At 35.4% G+C, this 24444-nt stretch overlaps 1 protein-coding gene across 2 annotated transcripts; it reads left to right on the top strand.

Moving 5' to 3' along the window:
• The first annotated feature begins 11029 nt into the window (after positions 1–11029).
• LOC111209888 (alpha/beta hydrolase domain-containing protein 17B-like) lies at positions 11030–14939 on the top strand. Of its 2 annotated transcripts, none has more exons than XM_022709925.2 (6): positions 11030–12990; positions 13566–13602; positions 13797–14033; positions 14141–14188; positions 14286–14668; positions 14769–14939. In XM_022709925.2, exons 1-6 carry the CDS (start codon positions 12677–12679, stop codon positions 14839–14841), a joined length of 1092 nt encoding a protein of 363 aa, XP_022565646.1. In that variant the 5' UTR covers positions 11030–12676; the 3' UTR covers positions 14842–14939. The 2 variants fall into 2 exon arrangements, with proteins under 2 accessions (XP_022565646.1, XP_022565647.1); XM_022709926.2 differs by having other exon boundaries at positions 12975–12990; positions 13802–14033.
• Positions 14940–24444: the final 9505 nt, after the last annotated feature.

The following is a 24444-nucleotide window of genomic DNA, read 5'->3' as shown; positions in this document are numbered from 1 at the left end:
ACCGAATGGACACTGAACCGGACGACTTACCGGGTCATTGGGTCACTAGATCGACCGCGGATTAATAAATGAATTAATTTTATTATATAATAATATATTAACTATGAAAATAAAAATATACAAACTAAAGTCAATATTTTATAAATGTTTTTAAAACATCAAATAATAGTTTGGATATGTATTTTTTTTTTTTTGACAGCAAGACATTCACAGACTCATATTGACTCTGTAAACCAAATCGGCAACTCCGCATCCATATGAACGACGAAAGACGGTTGTTTCCTAGCACTACGTGCCAAGCTATCCGCCCTTTGGTTTTCCGTTCGGGGAACATGGATGATGTCTGAGTTGAAGAAGCTTTTTCGTAAAAGCTTGATATCTTCCAGATAGGTTTCAAATGCTGGCCATTCTTCTGGTTCCGAAACCATCTTCACCAATTGAGAACAATCCGTTGCAAACGTAACCTGAAACTGTCTTAGATTCTTCATACATTCCATTGCCCAAATCAATGCCTCCACCTCCGAATGAAGAGGAAACAGACACGCCATTATATTCTTTGCTCCTAATAAACCATCAAAACCTGGTAAGGTACTATACCATCCTTGTACCAGATTAAATCTGTAAGAATTCTCTCAAATCGCGCATCTTAAGGCCAGGAACAATATAAGACATCAAATTTTAAACATATACAGTTGGCTTCCAATTATATAAAATAATCTTATTTTTCGGGAGTATTTCTTTTATGATCTCAATTCATATCTCTCATCAGTACACGAAGTGTGAAAGTGAAAAGGCAACAATTTACGTTGGGAATAGCCACAAAAACTTCGGATAAAGAGAGGAAACATTACGTAAACTGCAATTCACAGATCTATGTGCGTGTTTTGTGTTTGTCTCTTGCTATATTGCAACTTTTCTTATATTCAAGAACCAAATAAAGTTAGCAACATTAGTTGTGTTAACTGTTTCAGACTTGCCAAAATATTATCTGCAATATTCACATAATTTTGTTCGTATTCGACTACGACACAGTCTACACTAATGTATAAAAAACTGAATCTTAGAGGTTGATTGGAAGAGATGGTAGAAACTCTCGACGGTCATTTTTATTCCTACAGTTCTTTTTTAAAAGCGCTTTAATTTTAAAAATTAAACCTAGAGCCAAAATATATAACGAGGTACATCAAAAATATAAAGTCACAACCTCAACCTATCAAACCCCGAGTAATTCCATCTATTCTATTAAAATATAAGTTACAACTTCTTTCATTTATGATTTTTAAGTTGTACCACCTTTTTTTAAGTTGTACCACTTTTAAAACTTTTTATTAAATATATTTTAATAAAACTGATAATATATAAAATCTTTGAACTACTTTAATCACAATATCTTTTGATATCTTTTCATTTAAAATATAAGTAAGTATATATATATATATATATATATATTACAATTTTCAAAGATCTGCTTAAAAATATTTTAACAAGATCTTAATTTTCAAAATTATTTGTAAATATTTTCACAAATTTTAAATTATTTTTGAAATATTATTATACATTAATATATTCAGTTATCTTTTATAAAATGAAAAATAAATATTTTATCATATTTTATCTATTATATAATCACAATCAATCATATTAAAAACTTATTATGTTGATCTAAATATTTTAACAATATCGTAATTTTTAAAAAGTTTATGTAAATAATTTTACTAATTTCGTAATTAGCAATGAACTATTATTATGCATTAATATATATTCAGTTATTGTTTATAAAATTAAAAATAAAAATTCTATCTTACTTTTATCTATTTATAATCATAATTAATCATGTTAAAATTATTATATTGAACTAAATATGATAAAATTATATTAAATTGACAAATTATATACAATAATTTATTATGTAAAATGAATAAACACTAAAAAAGAAATCCAATTTTTAAGGATAGGTAAGCATTTAACATAAATTAAATACAAAATAATTTTCAAATATGTTTTTTTTCATGAACATATTATTTTGTTTCATAACTAAGTGCAAATACAATAAGATAAATATATAATAAGAAACAAAAAAATACATGTAACGATTTAAACAATTGGTTATTTACAATATGTAAAATATAAATTATTGTATTTGAAATAGTTATATAAACATTTAAATACATGATTAAAATTAAAAATATATACCACTAATGATCTAAAATAAGGATATATGTATATAAAACTGAAAATAATATTTGTGCGTTGTGCGGAACGAGATCTAGTTTTATTTATAAGTTATGTGAAAATCAGAGTAGCTTGACATAAAATATCGCTCTACATTTAAAGCATATATATATATATATATATGTATATAATCCATACATTTTGTAGAAGAAAGATCCACGAAGTTTTTTAAAGTGAATACTTTTTTTTGAACAAAAAGTGAATAAAATTAAGATTTGGTAGAGATTGAAGGAAGTGGGTCGAAACATGAGTTATTAAATTACTAGTTAATGAAACGTAAACAAAAACATATGTAAGCCATAGTCTGTATTGACTGTATGATTCTTATAATTGGAAAATGTGTATCTTTGTTAGTATCAATCTGTGTATGCTATATCTCCCGCATTTCACCAAAATTTAAGTACCTAATTGCTTTATTCGATCTTTGATCAAAAAAAAAAAATTGCTTTATTCGATCAGAATGTATCACCTTTTTCATCACAAGTACCACATCTTATTTTAATCAGATTAATTGCCGCGTGTGAGCTGTAAATTAACTATCGAAATTTGATTTGATAAAAGAGTTTATTTCTGTAAACTGTACAGAATTCGAAGGTCTCAAGTCTCTAATCATCGACCACTCGATTTTTTTTTACTATTTCGGAATATTTACAATAATGCATGTGATTTCATTTTTCCTAACTATTTTCTTAGTTAACAAGAATATTTGTAGGTTCAATTAGTTATGCACATTACATGCTAAATAAACGTGAAAATAATCTGTAAACATTACCATTGGCGATATAATGCACAATATCACGAACAGAAATACTTCGCAGCTCTCACTACTACGTACCAGTTCTCACCTCGTCTATTTGGTTCATGCACTTTAAAACAATTCAAGCCTAATCAAACATAAGCCGTACACTACAATAAAACATCGTAATTCTGACGGACATTCTGACGGAAAATAAGATTTTCGGAATATTCTGACGAATTTCCGAGGAAATTCCGAGAAAACCCAAAACTTGGGTTTCCTCGGAATTTTCTCGGAATATACCGATGAAATACCGAGGAAGGCATATTCCTCGAAAAACACCGACGAATATCCGAGGATATATTATAGCCGTTGGAGATTTTAAAAATTTCGAGGAAATTCCGAGGAAAGAACCGTTGCCGTCGGTATTCCGTCGGAATTTCCTCGGTACTGTCGGCAGCATTTCATCTATAAATACCCGCACTCCCAACCTCTTCATTCACTCCATTTTTTCATCCTCTCACATACTATATTTACACACGAATTTGATTGAAAAAAGCATGTCTTCTTCAAATTATTATCGTTCTTGGATCGATCGACCTCATTTGGATCCGAACACGAGATTGCTTACGGAAGAATACCAACGAGGTATAACCGAATTCATGGGGTTAGTTTAACGACAACCGGAAGCAGAAACGAGTATGTTAAGATGCCATTGCTCTAATTGTAAAAATAGAAAGATTATTAAAGAGTGAGATGTTTGGACTCATCTATATTTGAATGGGTTTACACGAAGTTACAAAATTTGGTATCATCATGGAGAAACTGATTATGAATATGGTAGTACTAGCGAACCTCAGCATGCGGTTAGGCTAGAAGAACCAATTAGAATGGATGTAGATTATGGTGTAGGTACTGAGCAGATGGTAAATGATCATTTTAGAGGAGAAGATTACCCAATGCAGAAGCTATGAGATTTTATGATATGTTGGATGCTGGAAAGCAACCCTTGTACGAAGGTTGCAGAGATGGTCATTCAGCTTTATCATCTGCAACAAGACTGATGGGCATTAAAACAAATTATAATTTGGCTGAAGACTGTGTGGATGCGATTGCTGATTTTGTAAAAGGTATTCTACCTGAGGATAATGTAGCCCCTGGTTCATACTACGAGGTTCAGAAACTGGTAGGTGGTCTTGGTTTATCGTATCAGGTAATAGATGTATGCAGCGATAACTGCATGATTTATTGGAGGGCGGATAAAGAGCGGGTTACATGCAAATTTTGTGGAAAGGCTCGTTATAAAGATAGGAGTGGAAGAGTTCTAGTGTCATTTAAAAGGATGTGGTATTTGCCTTTGACGGAAAGGTTGCAGAGGTTGTATCAGTCTGAACGCACAGCGCAACCAATGAGATGGCATGCAGAGCATTCAACAAATGGTGAGATTAGACATCCTTCAGATGCAAAAGCGTGGAAGCATTTCCAATCAAAATATCCCGACTTTGCGTATGAGAGAAGAAATGTCTACCTTGGATTATGTACTGATGGTTTCAGCCCGTTTGGCAAGAGTGGAAGATAGTATTCTCTATGGCCAGTCATTCTTACACCATACAACTTACCGCCAAACTTGTGCTTGCGACGAGAGTTTTTGTTTCTCTCTATTCTCGTTCCCGGACCAAAGCATCCTAAGAGATCACTTAATGTGTTTCTTCAGCCACTAATATATGAGTTGTAACAACTATGGGCTCAAGGTGCTGAAACATACGATGTTTCATATAAAGAAAACTTTCAAATGCGGGCAGTACTTATGTGGACAATAAGTTATTTTCCAGCATATGGTATGTTATCTGGATGGACAAAGCATGAAAGGCTATCATGTCCATATTGTCAAGATGACACATATGCTTTCCAACTAAAGAACGAAAGGAAAATGTGTTGGTTTGACTATCACAGACGATTTCTATCACCTGATCATCCATACCGCAGGAGTAAGACTTCGTTTACGAAGAACAAGCAGGTGTTTGATGGTCCACCTGAGGAAGTTAGTGGGAAAGATTTGTTGAAGCAGTTTAGGTATTTTGATGCAGAAAGGACGCCAGGTGTAGGTGGACATGAAAACATTCGAGTCAGTGCGGTTGGAGAGCTACATAACTGGCACAAAAAGAGTATTTTCTGGGATCTGCCATACTGGAAGGATCATCTGCTGAGGCATAATTTAGATGTCATGCATATTGAGAAGAAATTTTTTGACAATCTCATGAACACGATCCTTAACGTTCAAGGTAAAACAAAGGATAATTTGAAGTCAAGACTGGATTTAGTCGATATATGTGCTCGTTCAGAACTTCATGTTGATGAGAATGGTAGGGCTCCTTTTCCCATATACCGACTTGATGCAGAGAGAAAAGATGCGTTCTTTGATTAGATTTCAAACGATGTGGAATTTCCAGACGGTTACGCATCTAATTTGCGTAACTGTGTCGACAGAAAGGAAGGAAAGTTTATCAGTTTGAAGAGTCACGATTGCCATGTAATGATGCAGCGCCTCCTTCCGTTTGCCTTCAAGGAACTATTACCACGGAATGTTCATGAAGCAATTGCAGGTATTAGTGCTTTCTTCCGCGATTTATGCACGAGATCAGTGACTCTTGAATGTATTGAAAATTTGAAGACTAACATAGCCGTGATTCAGTGCAACCTTGAGAAGATATTTCCTCCATCATTTTTTGATGTTATGGAGCATCTTGTTATTCACCTGGCAAGAGAATTGGAACTTGGTGGTCATGTGCAGTATAGATGGATGTATTTGTATGAGCGGTATATGTACCATTTGAAGAAGATGGTGAAAAATTATAGTAGGGTGGAAGGTTCTATAATCGCACAGATGATAAATTCAGAAACTTCAAACTTTGCCGAGTTCTACTTTCCAGCAGAAGTGCAGACCAAAAAAAGAAGACCTGCTCGGCATGATGATAGAGGCGAACGGGCAACATATCATGTTACGGTTCCAAACATTTTCACAGATGTTGGACGACTTAGCGGAAAACCAAAGGACCGTCGACTTACTGAGCAGGAACGCAGTCATTTGCAAACATATTTGCTCACCAACTGTGAAGATGTTCTTCAATATGAGAGGTAAATAAATTAGCTTAAAAATTTTTATTTAAACAAGTTGAAATTTAAATCTTAATTAATTATATTATTGTCAACATATGTACAGGATTTTCATGGAAGAAAAACGGTTCGAATATAGATACGCCACAGGGGAGGAACTTGAAGAACTGAAGCAGATAAAATTTTCTGGATGGATGCTTACTTATGTGAGTGCTTTAAACAAATTAAAATATTATTTATCACATATTTATACTAATTCACATATATTGATATAACATATATATGTGATATTAATAGGTGTCTGCTGGTATGACCAGAGGTGAAACATTTGACGATTGGATACGCGAGATGGTGCGTGGAGCAGAGTATGTTGTGAAGTCATATCCGAGATTTTGTACTCGAGGATATGCATTCACAACTCAAAAGAGGAGACGTTCGAGTACGACTTATGATGCTGGCGTTTGTTCTGCATCTAAAGATGATGTATACTACGGAAACATACAGGAGATTATGGAAATTAAGTATCCGGGCATGGTTGGATTACGCTGTACTGTTTTTTATTGTGATTGGTACGACAACACTCCAGATCGAGGTGTGAGAACAGATGTATTTGGTATTACATCAGTACATTCGAGGCGAAAGTTGCAATATTATGATCCTTTCATTCTTGCTTCTCAGGCCGATCAGGTAATTAAATATACATATATCAATTATTCATAATGATTCACCATCATGTGCATTAATAACACTTATTTACAAATTAAATAATTTTTTAAATGTTACAGGTTTGTTATATCAAGTACCCCCGGGTTAGGAACAGAGATGATCCATGGGTCACTGTTACATCACTCAACTCGAGAGGCCGAGTTCAGGGAAGTTCTGAGCTGGAAGACCCACTACAACCAAGCACATCCGGTAACTTAAGTGCAGCAGAAGAGCTGCAGTTGGCCTTGTAGTCGATTTAACCGACTTTGGAGAGGAAGCCGTCGTTCACGTAGAGGATGAACCAGAGATTGGAAGTTTCACAAAGATCCAGATTCAGATTCATCTGGTGATGATGACTCGGAAACAGAGTAGCATCGCCTTTTTTTTAATATAAGAATACCGAGGAAATTCCGAGGGATAATAGGATTTAGGGATTTCCTCGGAATTTCCTCGGAATAGTCCGAGACTTTTCCGACGATTTAGGGTTTTTCTTTTAGGGTTTCTGTTTCCTCGGAAAAGCCTCGGAATATTCCGAGGAAATCCGAGTGTTCCTCGGAATTTCCTTGGAATATTCTCGGAATTTCCTCGGATAGTTTCCGTCGGACCCTAGGTTTTATAAAGACGAAACACTTCTTCTTCCCCATTTCTCTCTTCTTCCTCTCCGGCGATCTCTCTCCTCTCCGGCGATCTCCCCCTTCTCTCGCGACGATCTCTCCGGCGAATCCTCTCTAAACCTACACAAATCATGTAAGGACCATATCTCACTCTCTTAGGTTCTATTTGTTAGGTTTTTATGTAGATTTGATGATTTTAGAAGTTTTTTGATAGATTTTTGTTAGGGTGATTGGTTAGCATTGTGATTTGGTTGTGTAATAGGTTTAGAATTGTGATTTGGTTGGATAATTTGTTGTGTTGAATTAATTTAGAACTTTTTTTATAAATTTTTTTATTATTTTTGTATTTATAAAATCGATTTTTGTATATAAATTCGATTTTTGGATTTTACAAAACGTTTTTTTGTATATAAATTCGATTTTTTGGATTTTATAAAACGTATTTTGTGTATAAATTCGATTTTTGGATTTATAAAAGATGATTTCATATTTATAAAAGTATTTATATTTATTAAAACTAATTTTGTATTTATAAAACATTTTTTTGATTTATAAACACTATTTTATTATTTTTTGTATTTATAAAAACTATTTTTAAATATGTTTTTCAATTAATTTTTATTAAAACTATTTTTAAATATGTTTTTTTTAATTTATATATTTATTAAAACTAATTTTAAATATTTTTTAATTAATATTTATTAAAACTATTTTTAAATATGTTTTTTTTTAATTTACAGGTGTACTGGTGATCATACCCGGTCTCGATCTCGTCGTGCCTCACCACGAGGTCGTAGTGGTACGGGGAGCCACTCTTAGGGTTCGTCCAGCCACTCTCGGGGGTCGAGCAGCCACTGTCGGGATTCTTCATTTCCCGCTCTGGTTTTTGCTCCCGCTGCTGCACCCCCTCCCGTTGCTGCACCCCCTCCCGTTGCTGCACCCCCTCCTGCTCCTCCTGTTGTTCCAGGAGTGATGACTGTTGCCTAGTTGGTTCAACAGCCCGGTCGTGAGCATCTTCCCTATCTCACTCTGTGTCCAAAGGGACGACGTCAAACATGGTAATTAAAAGTCTTTTTTTTCCTTTTATTAAAATTTGATTCATTATTAATAATTTGTTTCTTATATTAGGTTCAACCGATCCGGAAACGGGATCAGCGCATGGATCAACAATATGATGTACTCGAACCTCAGCAAGGGATATCCGACTTTCACTCACTTCCCTGCCGAGGACCAGAAGATGTGGTTTCGTCAGTTTGCGGTAAATATTCTAATTTTTTAACTTATATTTTTAATCTTTAATATAAAATTTCTACAAATTGTGTTTTTTTTTTCAGCAAGAGTTCACCTGGAATCCCGATCACACGAACTTTATCCGTGACGCCTTCGTCCATAAAGTTATGGACAACTATGGGAAGAAGATCTACGAGTGGAAGCAGAAGTGGCTCATCAACCAGGTTTTTTTTTAATTTATTACACAATTTTTTGGATTTATTAAACTATTTTATATTTTTTTTATTAAAAGGTCCTGAAGTCGATCAATAGCACGGTCTGTGAGGAGTTGTGTGTGCATTGGGATAAGGACGAGACGAAAGCTACCTCCGTGACCAACTACGCCAACCGCAAGAGCGATCATGGCGGGAAGGGCTTGTACAGCACAATTTGGGTGCCCAGACTATTGCCACTCTGGGGGATCGCTTGGTAAGTTCAAATTTTTTTTTAATTATTTAAGTATTTTTATTTTATTTTTTATGCATTTCTTCTAATTTCTAATGTTTGTTTAACCTTTTTTTTTCAAGGCGGATGAAAATGATGGCGAGCCGGTTGATGATTTCGTCCTAATGAAGACGACGCATACCAACAAGCACACCAGGGAGATTGATGATGGTGTTGTGAGGGAATAGCTCAGCCTGATCGAAACTCAGAAGGAAGACGAAGAGACCCGTCTATCTCAGCTTCAAACCGACCTGGACGCCACTTCGACGGCTTCGACCAACTTGTCCCGGATTCGAATCAACGAAATCATTGAATCGGTATGTTCTTTATAAAAAATTTCAATTCATGTATTTCTTTATTTTCATTTTATCATCTTTTCTATTATTTAAATTTGTTTATTTTCTATTTCAGTCGGTTCCAAAGAAGAAGGGACGTTTGGTCGGTTTGGATCATCGAGCCCGGTCGGTTCCTCCTTCTGCACCATAGCCCTATGTTGATCCAGAAGTGCTTATGGACCAGTTGATGGACAAAGATGACCGCATAGCTGCGTTGGAGCAAAAGATGGCGGATCAAGAGGCGGGATGGGAGGCAACGAGGAAGCAGAACGAGCAAATGATGGAGATGATGAAGAGGATGTACCCGAACGAGCAGTTCCCGTAGTTTCTTTCCTTTTTTTAAAAAAAACTCTGAATGTTTTATTTTGGTATGTACAACTTTGAATATTATCTAATATGTTTTCTATTTCAATTTTAATTTTATATTTTCGAATTTCAATTAAAAAATAATTTTTTAATTTTAAAAAAAAAATTATTTTGGGGAATATTCCGAGGAAGTGTATCCCTCGGGATATTACGACGACAACTTCCCGGAATATTCCGAGGGCATATCTCCTCGGAATATCCCGACGGATACATTTCCTCGGAATATTCCGACGGTAAAGGTTTCTTGGAATATTCCGACGGCCGAAGTTCCTCGGAATATTCCGAGGGCATATCTCCTCGGAATATCCCGACGGATACACTTCCTCGGAATATTCCGATGCAAAGGTTTCTCGAATATTCCGACGGCCAAAGTTCGTTGGAATATTCCGATACCTCTTTTCTCTCGGAATGTTTCCGAGAACCGTTCCATCGAAAATATTCGAGGAGATACCGATGAACAGTCCTAGGAAATGTTTCTTCGGAATGTCCTCAGAATCTTTAATTCTCGGTATTCTCTCGGAATATTCCGAGGAAATTCCGAAGAAATTTTATTTTCCGACGAGAAATTTCTGACGACCATTCTCGTCGGTATGTCCTCGGAATACCGACATACCGACGATATTTGTCGTCAGAATACCGGTGTTTTCTTGTAGTGGTAACTGGTAAAATATTTAGAAATTGATGAAATTAAAATAAATGGAATGGTAAGAATGAAATACAAAAAAAAAAAAGAAATAGAAGCCATTCCATTCATTTAAACCCAAATGTCAAATGGTAAGCACGTTAAGTTGTGGAATTGACCATTCATGTCAAATGGTAAGCACGTTAAGAAAATCATAAATGGTTTAACTGGTGACCATTACTGGAATATTAGCGATGAGTAGAAAAAAAAATGTAGAGAAATAAAATTAGAGGAATGAAAAGGAAATGATTCCTTATCAATTTTACTGAAGAACAAATTTGTTCTATACTTCTCTAAAATAAAAAAAATGAAAATAAATACAAAGGAAAAATTATTTTTCATAAATGGTAAAAAGATTTAGGAATATTAAGGAATGTATTATTCCCTTTGTCACCAGTTGAATCCAAAATGATTTAGGGCATGACTCGTTTTCCCACTAGCACCCACAAACGCAGGCTTTGCGGTCCGTAGCGGTTGTTGGCGTTTTACAACAATCACTCAAACCGCTCTACACCGCTATAAACCGCTCTAAACCTCTTAAATTGAAAACGTGGTTTCAGCTAACGTTTGGAGTTGCGGACGGTTGCGGGAGGGTAAATTTTTTTTCTTTTTTTTAAAACAATAAAAATACAAAAATAAAAATATTCAATAAAAAAATTAAATTGAAATTATAAAAATACTAAAATATATCTATTATATTTTTCATTAATATTATAAATTTTAAAAATAAAAACATTTTTTATAATTTAAAATTTTTTAAAACTATGACTTTTTAAATAATTTTTATATTTATTATAATATTATGATTTTTGATATTTTTATAATTATATAAAATGTAAATATTGTTAATTTATTATTTAACCGCAGCCGCATTTGGTAGTTAACCAGTCATAAGTATCCCGCAAACGCACCATATTCTAACCGAGTACCAGTCGTACAAATCTCTTAAAACCGTTAGAAACCTCAACCACCTGCATCCGTAAACTCCCGCAACCGCAACCGCTGCGTTTGAACCAGTCCGACCCTTAGTCTACTGTGTCTGTATCAAAGCCCATTGGTGCATTTCTAAATCTTATTGACCGGTTTAGATCCAAAATGATTTAGTCTATTGTGTCTGTATCAAAGCCCATTGGTGCATTTCTAAATCTTGTTGACCGGTTTCTTTGCGTGTGCTTATAGTCCATTTGAACATAACCAAATACTTATTTATTGTTTACCAAAATGAATCATGGCCCATAAGCTACTTTAATTTGGCATGTAGGCCCTATATATGATCTCATTTATTTTAGATTAAAAATTAGTGACCCCGTGTTAAATAAATATAAGACATTCGATTCCGACTGATTGACAATCAGATGATGAATTAAAGGGCTCATCATGTCGTTAAGTATGCAATAACGAAAATTTGAATTTATATTCGTCAATCCAGAAAGATATCGCTCGTGTAATTCCAAAAAAAAGATTGATGTGAATTTTCCTTAAGTAATGATGAATTAAGCTTTCTGTCCTCCAAACGAATAAATTACAAATTAATGTAGTCATTTATTCTCCACTAAACATCATTTTCCCTTTATTAGGTTCAAACCTTTCCATTAGTTTATTAACTTTTTTTTTTCTTTCTATAATGCAAGTAGCATCTAGAAACTAATAATGATCAGTGTTCATATATGTTTTTCTCATACTTCATGTTTCACGATATTCAAATGCTATCATGAAAGTTTATACGTCGTTAGCATCCATTTCCATCTTAAAATAAATTTTATTAATAATAAAAATATTGGGTTATCTTGTGTTATACTTGCACACAAGTTGATTCGTTATATCAAATTAATAAAAAAATCCCATAAACGCAGAAATTAAGAGAAGTGCTTTCCTTAATTATGGAAATGATATATTACGTTAAGCCTTAATCTTAGCTTTACAGAGAATATTGAGATATACACAATATTTAAAACGAAAAAGAGCATTAAAAAGGTAATTCTTAGCATCAACCTTTTCTAAACATATACCAGAAACAAATTAACAACTAAAGAATATCAATAGACAATAGATTATTAAGGCACCCATCATTTATATTGCATAGGCCATTATTTTCTTCTTGGCCACTTAATCTAAAAAGCGTTAAAAAGAGAGAGAAATGTTTCTTGAGTGAGTGTTTATAAAAAATTCTTGAGTGAAGATGGGAACAGCGACGTCGACGATGGCGGCTAAGTTAGCTTTCTTCCCACCAAATCCGCCGTCGTACACGGTGGTGACGGACGAATCGACGGGGAAGATGAGAATATCGGCGGAAATGATGCGTCACCGGAGAGACGAGGAAATAGAAGTGGTGAAGATAATGACTAGAAGAGGGAATGAGATCGTGGGGATGTATATAAAGCATCCAACGGCTAAACTAACAGTTTTGTATTCTCACGGCAACGCCACTGACATAGGTCAAATGTTCATCATCTACAATGAACTAAGTCACCATCTCAATGTCAATCTCATGGGGTTAGTTTATACAATATATGTCTACTGATGCATGATGTCATTTATATGCATTAATCCATTAAACTCGTATATTTGATTCTATAGGAACCTAATTCATTGTTTGATGCCTACTTCGACCTTTTCCATACTTTTTTGGTGATAGATAATATTCTATTCAATAAACACAGTGGCGGTAGTTCACAATAGTCATCACAAATATACACTTGTGAATTTTTAGTTTACTCAGCAAAGGATTAATGAGTTATAAGCCCAAGAAAGAAATTTTGTCAAGTTACCTTTTTCATTATTTAAAATTCAGACACGCTACAAGTTATTCATTTTAAATATAAATTATATATATATTATAAAATATTTATATATACAGATCGGTGTAAATCACTACACAACTCACCGATAATTAATCAGGATATTTTAAATATATGGCTCACGATAGATTATAGTAAAATATATTTTTGAAGATTTTTTTTTTGAAACATATTTTTTTGAAGAAATTATATATGTTTTTTTTTTTGAAGAAGCATAGTAAAACATATTTTTAAGAAATTATATATGGTTTTCTGTGATGATAATTGCAGATACGATTATTCAGGATATGGGCGATCTTCTGGCAAGGTAAGTCAATAGTAGTTTCCATAAGTTCAAATTACCCGAATTAGCGCGTCCACATACGCGTAAGTTTGTAAACAAAGCTAAGATTGATGTCATGCTACTCCAGTTTTAAAAAATTCTATATTAGTTCAATGTATAATTAACGGTATGATTTGCCGTGTATATTGTGATTGATTCGGATCGTTTAATGTTGAAAGCCAAGCGAGCAAGAGACGTACGCAGACATAGAAGCAGCTTACAATTGGCTAAGAGAAACGTGCGGTACAAAAGATGAACGTATCATTTTGTACGGACAATCTGTGGGCAGTGGACCGTCGCTTGAGCTTGCTTCTCGTCTTCCACGTCTTCGAGCACTTGTTCTTCACAGTCCTTTCTTGTCCGGTCTACGTGTCATGTACCATGTCAAGCACTCCTTCTGGTTCGACATTTTCAAGGTTAGAGCCGAAAGTAGTGCATTGTTTTCTTATTCACAAATGATTTATCCAGAAATAGAAACCAAAATTAAACAAGTATGATTTATACTAGTGATTTTATATTGCAGAATATTGAGAAAATTCAACTCGTAGACTGTCCCGTTCTTGTGATTCATGTAAGTGTATTTTCTCATTACATTATAGATTCCTGTTTTATATATTATATAAAATATCATAATAACAAGAAGGTCATGTCCTATGCGTGTTATGCAGGGAACAGATGACAAAGTTGTGGATATTTCACATGGAAAGCAATTATGGGAGCTATCCAAGGAAAAATATGAACCTTTATGGCTTAATGGAGGAAGCCACTGTAATCTTGAGATGTTTCCTGAGTACTTACCTCACTTAAGAAAGTTCATAGGGGCCATTGAGAAGCTTCCAGTTCCACAATTCCGACGCCATTCAGTATCTGATGATCACAAGAAAGACAAACAACAACTGGATCCGAAGAAGAGTAGTTGGATTGGATCTAGACATAGCATGGAATGTGTTACTTCTAGAGACAACTCTAGAAAGATGAGTATTGGTCATCGGTCAGGAAAGGCGAGAAACAGCACGGATAGCTTTGATCGTGCTAGGAATAGCTTCGACAGGTTAGTACTCAAAACCATCGATTGGATTATAGTTAGATTTGTACACTTTTAAATTTATTTTATATATATGTGATCTAACTTTATGGTAATTTGGTTGTAGGTTGGGTGAAATGGTGAGATCAGTTCGATTGTGTAATGTTGATTGTGTGAAGAATGCAGTTGCAGAGGCCTGATGATTGTTGTTAGACCCAACCAAATATTGTTCTTTTTTGTTCGTTGGTTATATTCTTTGGAATGGAGAAAGATGTTTTGTAAACATATATATCCTTCTCAGTTTTCACTAAATAAAACAAAAGAACGTTATCTTTTTATCTTCTTCCCAAAAACGAAAAACATATGTATGTGCATATTCGATATTAGGTATCCAGTTAAACCAGCTAGATTTCAACTATTCGTATCGTAGAAAATATCGGTTGATGCAGTAGGAGTGGCTCTGACACGTCATACCATGTCAAGAATTAGGAGGCGTTGATTAGATTATTTAAAAATTTGATTACTGTTATAAAAAGAAAATTTTATTGTATCGCGGGAATTTAAACAAAACAAAATTTTATACCCGTACGAAGAAGATAACACTGGAATAGAGAGAGATTTTATTATAAGGGAGAAGAGATTGTGTTTTTTTGAGATGATCTTACAATCGATCGAAATGATCGATTTATATAGAAGTGAAAAAGTTGAAGTTACTGTGCGTGCATAGTGACAGTGGGCTCCACACTTATTATATTTATTCGTTCTTCGGTGCTGTCATTTTTGACTTTTGATTACGTTCATAACACTCCCCCTTGGAGACCAGTGTCACTATCATTTCCTGCTTAACGTCTATGTTGCCTCGTTAAAAACCTTTCTAGGAAAACCCAATGGGAAAAACCATAGTAAGGTGAAAAGAGTACAACTACGTAAGCTCCCCCTCGAATGTGCAGTCATAGATCCTTCTGATGACGCATTCCAATGTTACGGACATGTTTTCTGAATACCGAAGTCGGAAGTGATTTTGTGAAGATGTCAGCTGCATTGTCGCATGATTGGACATATCTAACTTCAATCTCTTTCTTCTTTACGAGCTCTTGAGTGTATGAGAAGAACTTTGGATGAATATGCTTCGTTCTATCGCTTTTAATATATCCGTCCTTTGTTTGAGCAACACATGCTGCATTATCTTCATATAGAATAGTTGGCTTCGTATTTTCGCCAATCCCGCTGCTTGAACAGATGTGTCGGCTCATTGATCTCAGCCATACACATTCTCTACTTGCTTCATGGAGTGCAATGATCTCAGCATGATTTGAAGAGGTAGCCACGAGCGTTTGTTTCTGGGAACGCCAAGATATAGCAGTGCTTCCGATCGTAAAAACGTATCCTGTTTGCGATCGGGCTTTATGTGGATCTGAAAGATATCCTGCATCTGCAAAACCAACCATTTGACCATTTGAATCTTTAGGGTAAAATAAGCCTAAATCAATAGTCCCTTGTAGGTAACGAAAGACATGTTTAATTCCATTCCAATGTCTTCGTGTTGGAGATGAGCTAAATCTTGCTAGAAGATTAACAGCGAATGATATATCAGGCCGTGTACAATTTGCAAGGTACATCAACACTCCTATTGCACTTAGATATGGTACTTCCGGACCAAGTATCTCTTCTTTTTTCTCAGGTGGTCAAAATGGATCACTTTCAATATTAAGTGACCTAACGACCATCGGGGTGCTAAGAGGAGTTGATTTATCCATGTTAAATCGTTTCAACACTCTTTTAGTGTATGTGGATTGATGCACAAATATACCATTTTGTGAATGTTCTATTTGTAGGCCAAGACAATACTGTGTCTGTCCAAGATCTTTCATCTCAAATTCTCCTTGAGATAGTCTGATGCCTTTTGTATTTCCTTTTGAGTTCCGATAATGTTAAGATCATCAACATATACCGCGATTATTACAAATCCGGATATTGTTTTCTTGATGAAAACACATGGGCATATAGGATCATTCACATATCCTTCTTTTGTTAAATGATCACTGAGACGATTATACCACATACGTCCAGATTGCTTTAACCCATATAATGATCTTTGCAATTTTATTGCACATAACTCTTTAGGTTTGGAACTTAATGCTTCTGGCATTTTAAATCCATCAGGAACTTTCATGTAGATATCAGTATCTAATGATCCATATAGATAAGCTGTAACAACATCCATGAGACGCATCTCTAGATTTTTATCAGCTGCTAGACTCATCAGGAATCTAAACGTGATTGCATCCATAACTGGAGAATACGTTTCTTCATAATCGATTCCAGGTCTTTGAGAAAAACCTTGAGCCACTAGACGAGCTTTGTATCTCGTAATCTCATTTTTCTCATTTCGCTTTCGAACGAAAACCCATTTGTACCCAACTGGTCTCACATCTGCAGGTGTGAGCACAATAGATCCAAATACTTTTCGTTTATTAAGCGAATCAAGTTCAGCTTGTATTGCATTTTTCCATTGTTCCCAATCATGTCTCTTTTGACATTCATAGACAGATTTTGGTTCTGGATCATCGATTTCTTCATTTATTTCACTTGACACAATATATGAGAAAGCATCATCAAGGTCATTTTGTTCATTTCTATTCCATATCCTTTTATTATGGATGTAATTAATAGAAATCTCATGATTATCTTTCGATTCATGATGCTCTGATTCATCAGAATCCTTATCATTTATTTCTTCCAAAATATTTTCTGCTATTTTGGGTGCATCATATATTTCAGCTTTCTTCTGTTTCCTAGGATTCTTATCCTTAGAACCAACAGGTCTACCACGCTTCAGGCGTGTTTTTGGCTCTCGTGTGTCATCCTCCTTTTCTTGTTCATTTGGCATTTTGATACGAGCAGGAGCATTTGCAGCTGGTATATGAGATTTAGTTACCGTCTTGGTATCTACAAATGCATCAGGTAGCTGGTTAGCTATACTCTGTAAATGCATAATTCGTCGAACTTCTAGTTCTGACTCTTTAGTAGGAGGATCAAGATATAACAATGATGGTACACTCCATTTTATATCACTTCCAACATTTTTGTTTTCTCCCCCTAGAACTGGGAATACATTTTCGTCAAAATGACAATCAGCAAAACGTGCTGTAAAGACGTCACCAGTCTGTGGTTCTAGGTATCTTATAATTGATGGGGAATCAAAACCAACATATATTCCCAATCTTCTTTGTGGTCCCATCTTTGTACGTTGTGGTGGTGCTACAGGCACATATACCGCACAACCAAAGATTCTAAAGTGGGAAATGTTTGGTTCTCGACCAAACGCTAACTGTAGTGGGGAATACTTATGGTATGCACTCGGTCTGATCCGAATGAGTGCTTCTGCATGCAAAATAGCATGTCCCCATACAGAGGTTGGAAGTTTTGATCTCATGATCAATGGTCTTGCAATCAATTGCAGACGCTTAATTAAAGATTCAGCCAAACCATTTTGCGTATGAACATGAGCAACCGAATGTTCAACTTCAATTCCCATTACCATACAATAGTCATTGAATGCTTGGGATGTGAATTCACCAGCGTTGTCTAGTCTAACTCTTTTAATAGTATAATCAGGAAACTGTGCTCGCAGTTTGATTATCTGAGTTAGAAATCTCGCAAATGCCACATTTCGAGATGATAATAGACAAACGTGTGACCATCTACTGGATGCGTCAATTAATACCATAAAATAGTGGAATGGTCCACAAGGTGGGTGTATAGGTCCACATATATCGCCTTGAATTCTTTCAAGGAACTTTGGTGATTCTTTATCGATTTTGGTTGGCGATGGCCTTACGATCAATTTTCCTAGAGAACATGCAACACATGTCATTTTATTCCCTTGAGAAATCTCCTGGATTTTCAGTGGATGACCATGTGAACTTTCTATGATTTTACGCATCATTGTAGTTCCTGGGTGGCCAAGGCGATCATGCCATAACGTGAACTCTTCTGGGTTCCGTTCTACTACAAGATTTGATTCGATCTCATCGATATAAGTATGATGTAACCCCGAAGGAAGCTCTGGAAACTTTTCCAATATGTGTTTTCGGCCACATTTCTCAGAAGTTACATATATGTATTTCTTTCCATCCTCAGTTGCAGACTGAGTATCATATCCGTGAAGATATATGTCTTTAAAACTCAACAAATTCCTTTTAGAACTTGGAGAATATAGAGCATTATTTATGGAAAATTTTGTTCCATTCGGTAAAGTAAAGTTTGCTTTACCAGTTCCTTCAATCACGTCTGCAGGACCTGATATTGTATTGACGACAATTCTTGTTGGTTTTATATCAGAGAAATATCTCTTTTGTCTCAGAATAGTGTGCGTTGTTCCACTATCTGGTATGCATATTTCACGAATCCGTTTCTTGGATTTTGCTTCATTAGCATTCTGATCCATTTCTGAAATTGTCATAAATATTAATAAAAGAAAAACATAAAATTCATTCATATAAAGAAACACATAATAATTATACAATAAGATGATGTTAAAAATATCATTATTTGTTTAAAACATGAAATATAATAATTATACATGGTAATACTGAAAACTATTCAATACTCTTATCATAGGCATTTCGATTCTCTTCAGGAGTAATCTAGTCCAGCTCATTAGCGAAGTCGGAGGATTCAAGGTATGAAGTCCCTTCAACATTTTCCGTGAGGTTCACCTCTTTAGCTTTTCCTTTTATGGACTCTTGATATAACTTGCACAAATGTGGAGGAGTACGACAGGTACGGGACCAATGTCCTTTACATCCACATCTGTAACATACAGTCTCAATTTTCTTTGTGGTATCCTCTTCGATTTCTTTGCCTTTAGGAGGTTGTTCAGATCTAACCCATTTGTTAGATCTAATACTTTTAGGATAGTAAGGCTTTCCACGTTTGTTGTTGAAACGCCGACCACGACCTCGGTTGGTCTGGTTTCTCCTTCCCGAATATTCTACCGCCGTAGCATTCACTTCGGGAAATGCCTTGGCTCCCGTAGGTCGGGAATTATGGTTTTTGATTAGTAACTCATCGTTCTTTTCAGCCAACATGAGTGTTACCATCAATTCAGAAAATTTGGTGTACCCACATTTTCTGTAAATTCGGGATAAGACGTTGTGTTCTTTGTGGAAAGTATTATATGTCTTGTCAAGCATTTCTGCTTCGGTGACAGGGTTACCACAATATTTTAATTGTGCAACTATCCTCAAGATAGTGGAATTGTAATCTCTAACCCTTTGGAAATCCTGAAACCTCAGGGTTTTCCACTCTTCAAGAGCGTGAGGGAGATTGATTTCCTTTTGATTATCGAACCTATCTTTCAAGGCTTGCCATAGTACGGCTGGGTCCTCAACGTCTCCATAGTCGTGAGTTAGATTCTCATCTAAATGCTTCTTCAGGAAGATAATCGCTTCGGCTATATGCTCGGGTGGCGATTTGTTACCGACTTCTATCGCTTCGGTTATCTTTTTTATTACAAGATAAGGTTTCACATTTGTGACCCATCTGACATAATTTTCGTCGGTTACTTTCAGAGCCGGGAACTGGAGTTTCTCGATGTTTGCCATTTGTATTTCTAAAACACAAAATAATAATTTTATTAGAACTTCATAATTTAAAAACCGTTTACATTAATCATGCAAGCAATTACAAGGAGAAGTGATGTAAAGAAAATTAAGCCGATATTCATCTTAAATTCACTCGGAGTAAATTCTCCAACAAATAAACCATAAATAGAAACACAAATAAAAATGGCACATAAAAACAAAAGTGCGCGAATCATCTTTCTTGAAATGAAAAATCGGAGGAGAGCGATTTGAAACTTTTTGAGAGAAGATGAAATGTTTTGGATGATGAAATGGAGTGAAAATGAGTTGTATTTATAGATGAAAATTACTGTTCATGACCGTTGGAGAATGGGGAAATTTTTGAAAAAATTTCTTTGTGACCGTTGGGGTTAAATCGAGTGCACCAAAAATTAATCCGAAAATATTGTATTAAACAGTCAATCAAATCTATAAAATTTCATAAAAATTAGTAAAGGTAAAAATTATAGCAACAAATCATGCGACGTCTCAGCCGGTCAATGCAGAGTAATAAATGAATTATATGGCGGCTCGGCCGACCAATTAGCAATAAACAAAATATAAGGCGGCTCAGCCGACCAGTTAACAACAAACAGAAAATAAAGGCGGCTCGGCCGTCCAGTTAACAATAAATAGAATATAAGGCGGCTCGGCCGACCAATAAATTAATTAAAAATTAATAAATAATATAGGCGGTATTCCGGCCATTATAACATAATATAAATAATAGTACAGACGGTATACCGACCATTATAGCAGGGTATATATGATACAATAAATTTTACCGAATTGCAGAACGATCGTGCTGATAACGTGTTATAAAAAGAAAATTTTATTGTATCGCGGGAATTTAAACAAAACAAAATTTTATACCCGTACGAAGAAGATAACACTGGAATAGAGAGAGATTTTATTATAAGGGAGAAAAGATTGTGTTTTTTTGAGATGATCTTACAATCGATCGAAATGATCGATTTCTATAGAAGTGAAAAAGTTGAAGTTACTGTGCGTGCATAGTGACAGTGGGCTCCACACTTATTATATTTATTCGTTCTTCGGTGCTGTCATTTTTGACTTTTGATTACGTTCATAACAATTACAAACTTAAATGAAGATCTATGTATAAAATAGAGCAGATTAATTAAGCAGCTCCGGCGATGATCACGTTTAATTTTGAAAAAGTAGTTACCGAGAAAAGAAAAGAGAGAGGGGACAGCTTTATTTATAGGAAAATGAGGGAACCCTAGGTCATTTACCCTAATGGGCTGCAATCCTAACGGGTTTTCTTTAAAAAAATTTGGGCCAGAAACCGGGCCGTTACAAGGCGTATCTTAATTAAGAGCGGCAAGCGGCGTCTCTTACCGTGGACATGTCACAAAGCAATTGGTTAGAGGAGAGGTATTGTTGCTTCCGTCGTGTTTCTTTTTTTCTTTCTCTCTCTTTTTCTTTCTCTCCATTCTATGGCGAAAGATGACATCTCTTGCGATCAGTGGTTCTCTTCGACGAAACGGCTGCGTCTCTGTCGGTGGTTGTCGTCGACGAAGGCAACCAGCGTCCTCTCTATCTGTTGCTTTCCTCCACCAAGGAAAATGGCGAGCTCTGTTTCTTTCCTCTCCTCGGCGAAAGGCGACATCTTTCCCGATCGGTGGCTCTGTTCGACGATAAAGCCACGTCTCTGTCGGTGGCTGTCGTTGAGGAAAGGAAACGGTGATCTCTCTCTTTGTTTCTTTCCTCTCCTAGGAGAAAAACGGAGAGCTCTCTCATGCGAATCGAAATGTGAAAATTTGTTAATATCTATATTTGTTTGGATATTTCAATTATGCATGTCTTTGATTTTGGTACTTCGAACAGATTGAGAATAATAATATGAGGAACATGAAAAAAATTATTTTGATTTTTTCTTGTCTTTGTGTTGTTAGATGGAATTATCAAGAGGCATGATCATGGTTTCTCAGATAAAAGCCAGACGATTGTTCATAACAAAAGCCACACGATCAAGAGCCACATGATAAAGGTAAACATTTGTCTTTGCTCGGTTGAATTGGATAAAACATTTGTATTTGGTCAAGTGAATTGGATGAAGCATTGTTAATTACATTTGGTGGTTTGTTGATGTTTATTTTTATTTTTTGTGTCCTTAGGTAGATTTTAATCCTTCTTCGAGCTCATATCTTAATATATAAATCTTTGCTTTGGTTTTGATTTGTTTCTGTCTTTTTTTTGTCTTTAGGTTGTTTGATCAAGATGCTTGATCCAGGTTCGTGAGACAAAAGGCCTACGATTGTTGATACAGGTAAACCCCTCTCTTTGCTCTGGTCAATTGGATAAAGCATTGTATTCGTTGGTGTAAATGTAAATGTTGATGGTTAGTGTTAGGTTAGGTAATAAATAGATGTCTAAGTGGTTAGATAGAAATGAGATTATGGTTGTCTTAGGTAATAAATACATTTTATGGTTAGGTAGAAATGAATGGTGTTGTGTGATGAATGTGTTGGATAAATGTCTACTCGGTTTGGTTGTGATCAATGCGTTGAAGCTTCTTTTCAATCTATTAAAACATGTCCTTCTCCTCTTTCTTGAATACACTTCTCACCGTGTTCTTCTCTTCCTCTTCCCACTTTCTCATCTCTGTTCTTTTCTTTCTCTCTTCGTTGAGCTTGCTTCGGCTATGTATTCTTATCCATCTTCCCAGACCTCAAAATTTGTTGAACTACTTAATAGTCAACAAAGCATTTCCTTTGGTAACTATGAAGACATTGTCTCACTATCCTCCAAGCTCCGTATCTAGGCACTCTAAGAACCGAAGATGGTGGAGAGACTGGTACAAAGCGTATAAAATGAAGGAAGTAGACGCATGCGGATGATATTCTGCTCATTAGCTCGTGGTTAAACACAAGTAAAGATCCAGTGGTTAGCAATGAGCAAAGATCATGCGCTTTCTGGACAAAAATAGCAGCTTACTTTGCAGCGAGTCAGAAGGTATCTCGTTGCAAACAGAGAGAGGCAAGTCATTGTAAGCAACGATGACACAAGATAAATGACCCCGTCTGCAAATTCTGTGGAGCCTATGAAACTGCAACAAGAGAGAGAAGTAGTGGTCAAAACGAGAATGATGTGCTGAAACTTGCTCATGAAATATTTTACAACAACCATAAGAAGAAATTTCTCCTGGAACATGCTTGGAAGGAGCTGAAGAACGACCAGAAGTGGTGTGAACTTTCATTTGCTAAAAATGAAGGAAGCTCTAAAAAAAAGAAAGTGTGAGGACGGTGCAGATTCTTCAAACTCTCAAGCAACTGAAACGAGGCGTCCACCGGGTGTTAAAGCCACAAAGGCCCGTGGTAAAAAGACAGTGGTTAAGGAGGATGCGCTGAAGGAGTTTCAGACTATGTGGTCCATAAAACAACATGATTTAGAATGCGCTGAAGGAGTTTCAGAAAAAAAAGAGTTTTTAGAAAGAAATCGTGAAGAAGGTCATCTCTGTTTATGGAATAATTATTTTAGTGACACTCCAACATATCCTGAAAATCTATTCCGACGACGATTTAGAATGAACAAGTCATTGTTCATGCATATTGTTGATCGGCTCTCCAATGAAGTTTAATTTTTTCGTCAAAAGAAAGACTGTCTCGGAAGGGTTGGTCTCTCTACACTTCAAAAGTGTACAGCAACTATTTGTGTGTTGGCATATGTTTCTGCGCTTGATACGGTCGACGAATACCTCCGGCTCGGTGCAACTACTACTCGGTTATGTGTGGAAAATTTTGTGGAAGCAATAATAAATCTGTTTGGTGATGAGTACCTAAGAAGACCAACACTACAAAAAAATTAGCTTATTGTGACGAAATTTTAAGATTATAATTATCCGTAACAAATTTGTGATGTATTAGAGACAATTTTGTGACTACTTTTTTATATCACAAATTAGTAGCTTGTTTGTCACAATGTTTTGACGGATTATGGCGTAACCAATTTTGGTCACAAATAATTACAAAAGTGTGACAAAAATAGGAGACGTAATAAGTGTGACAAACTTGTGACTGTAGTTATTGTTGCATCCGTAACGAATTTGTGGCAGACTCCCGAGTTTCAATTTGTGACAATAGAAAGACTTATCGTTACTAACTAATTGTTTAATCAAAACTCTAAACCCCAAATAAAAGTTTTGAAACCCTA

This window comes from Brassica napus, chromosome C5 (assembly GCF_020379485.1).
Source record: "Brassica napus cultivar Da-Ae chromosome C5, Da-Ae, whole genome shotgun sequence".
Lineage (NCBI taxonomy): Eukaryota > Viridiplantae > Streptophyta > Magnoliopsida > Brassicales > Brassicaceae > Brassica > Brassica napus.
This window is presented reverse-complemented; position numbering and strand designations above follow the sequence as displayed.

Coding starts and splice junctions, on each gene's coding strand:
- LOC111209888 (XM_022709925.2), top strand. CDS start 12,677: ATGGGAACAGCGACGTCGACGATGGCGGCTAAGTTAGCTTTCTTCCCA. Junction 12,991..13,565: donor CTCAATGTCAATCTCATGGG/GTTAGTTTATAC, acceptor TGATAATTGCAG/ATACGATTATTCAGGATATG. Junction 14,669..14,768: donor GCTAGGAATAGCTTCGACAG/GTTAGTACTCAA, acceptor ATTTGGTTGTAG/GTTGGGTGAAATGGTGAGAT.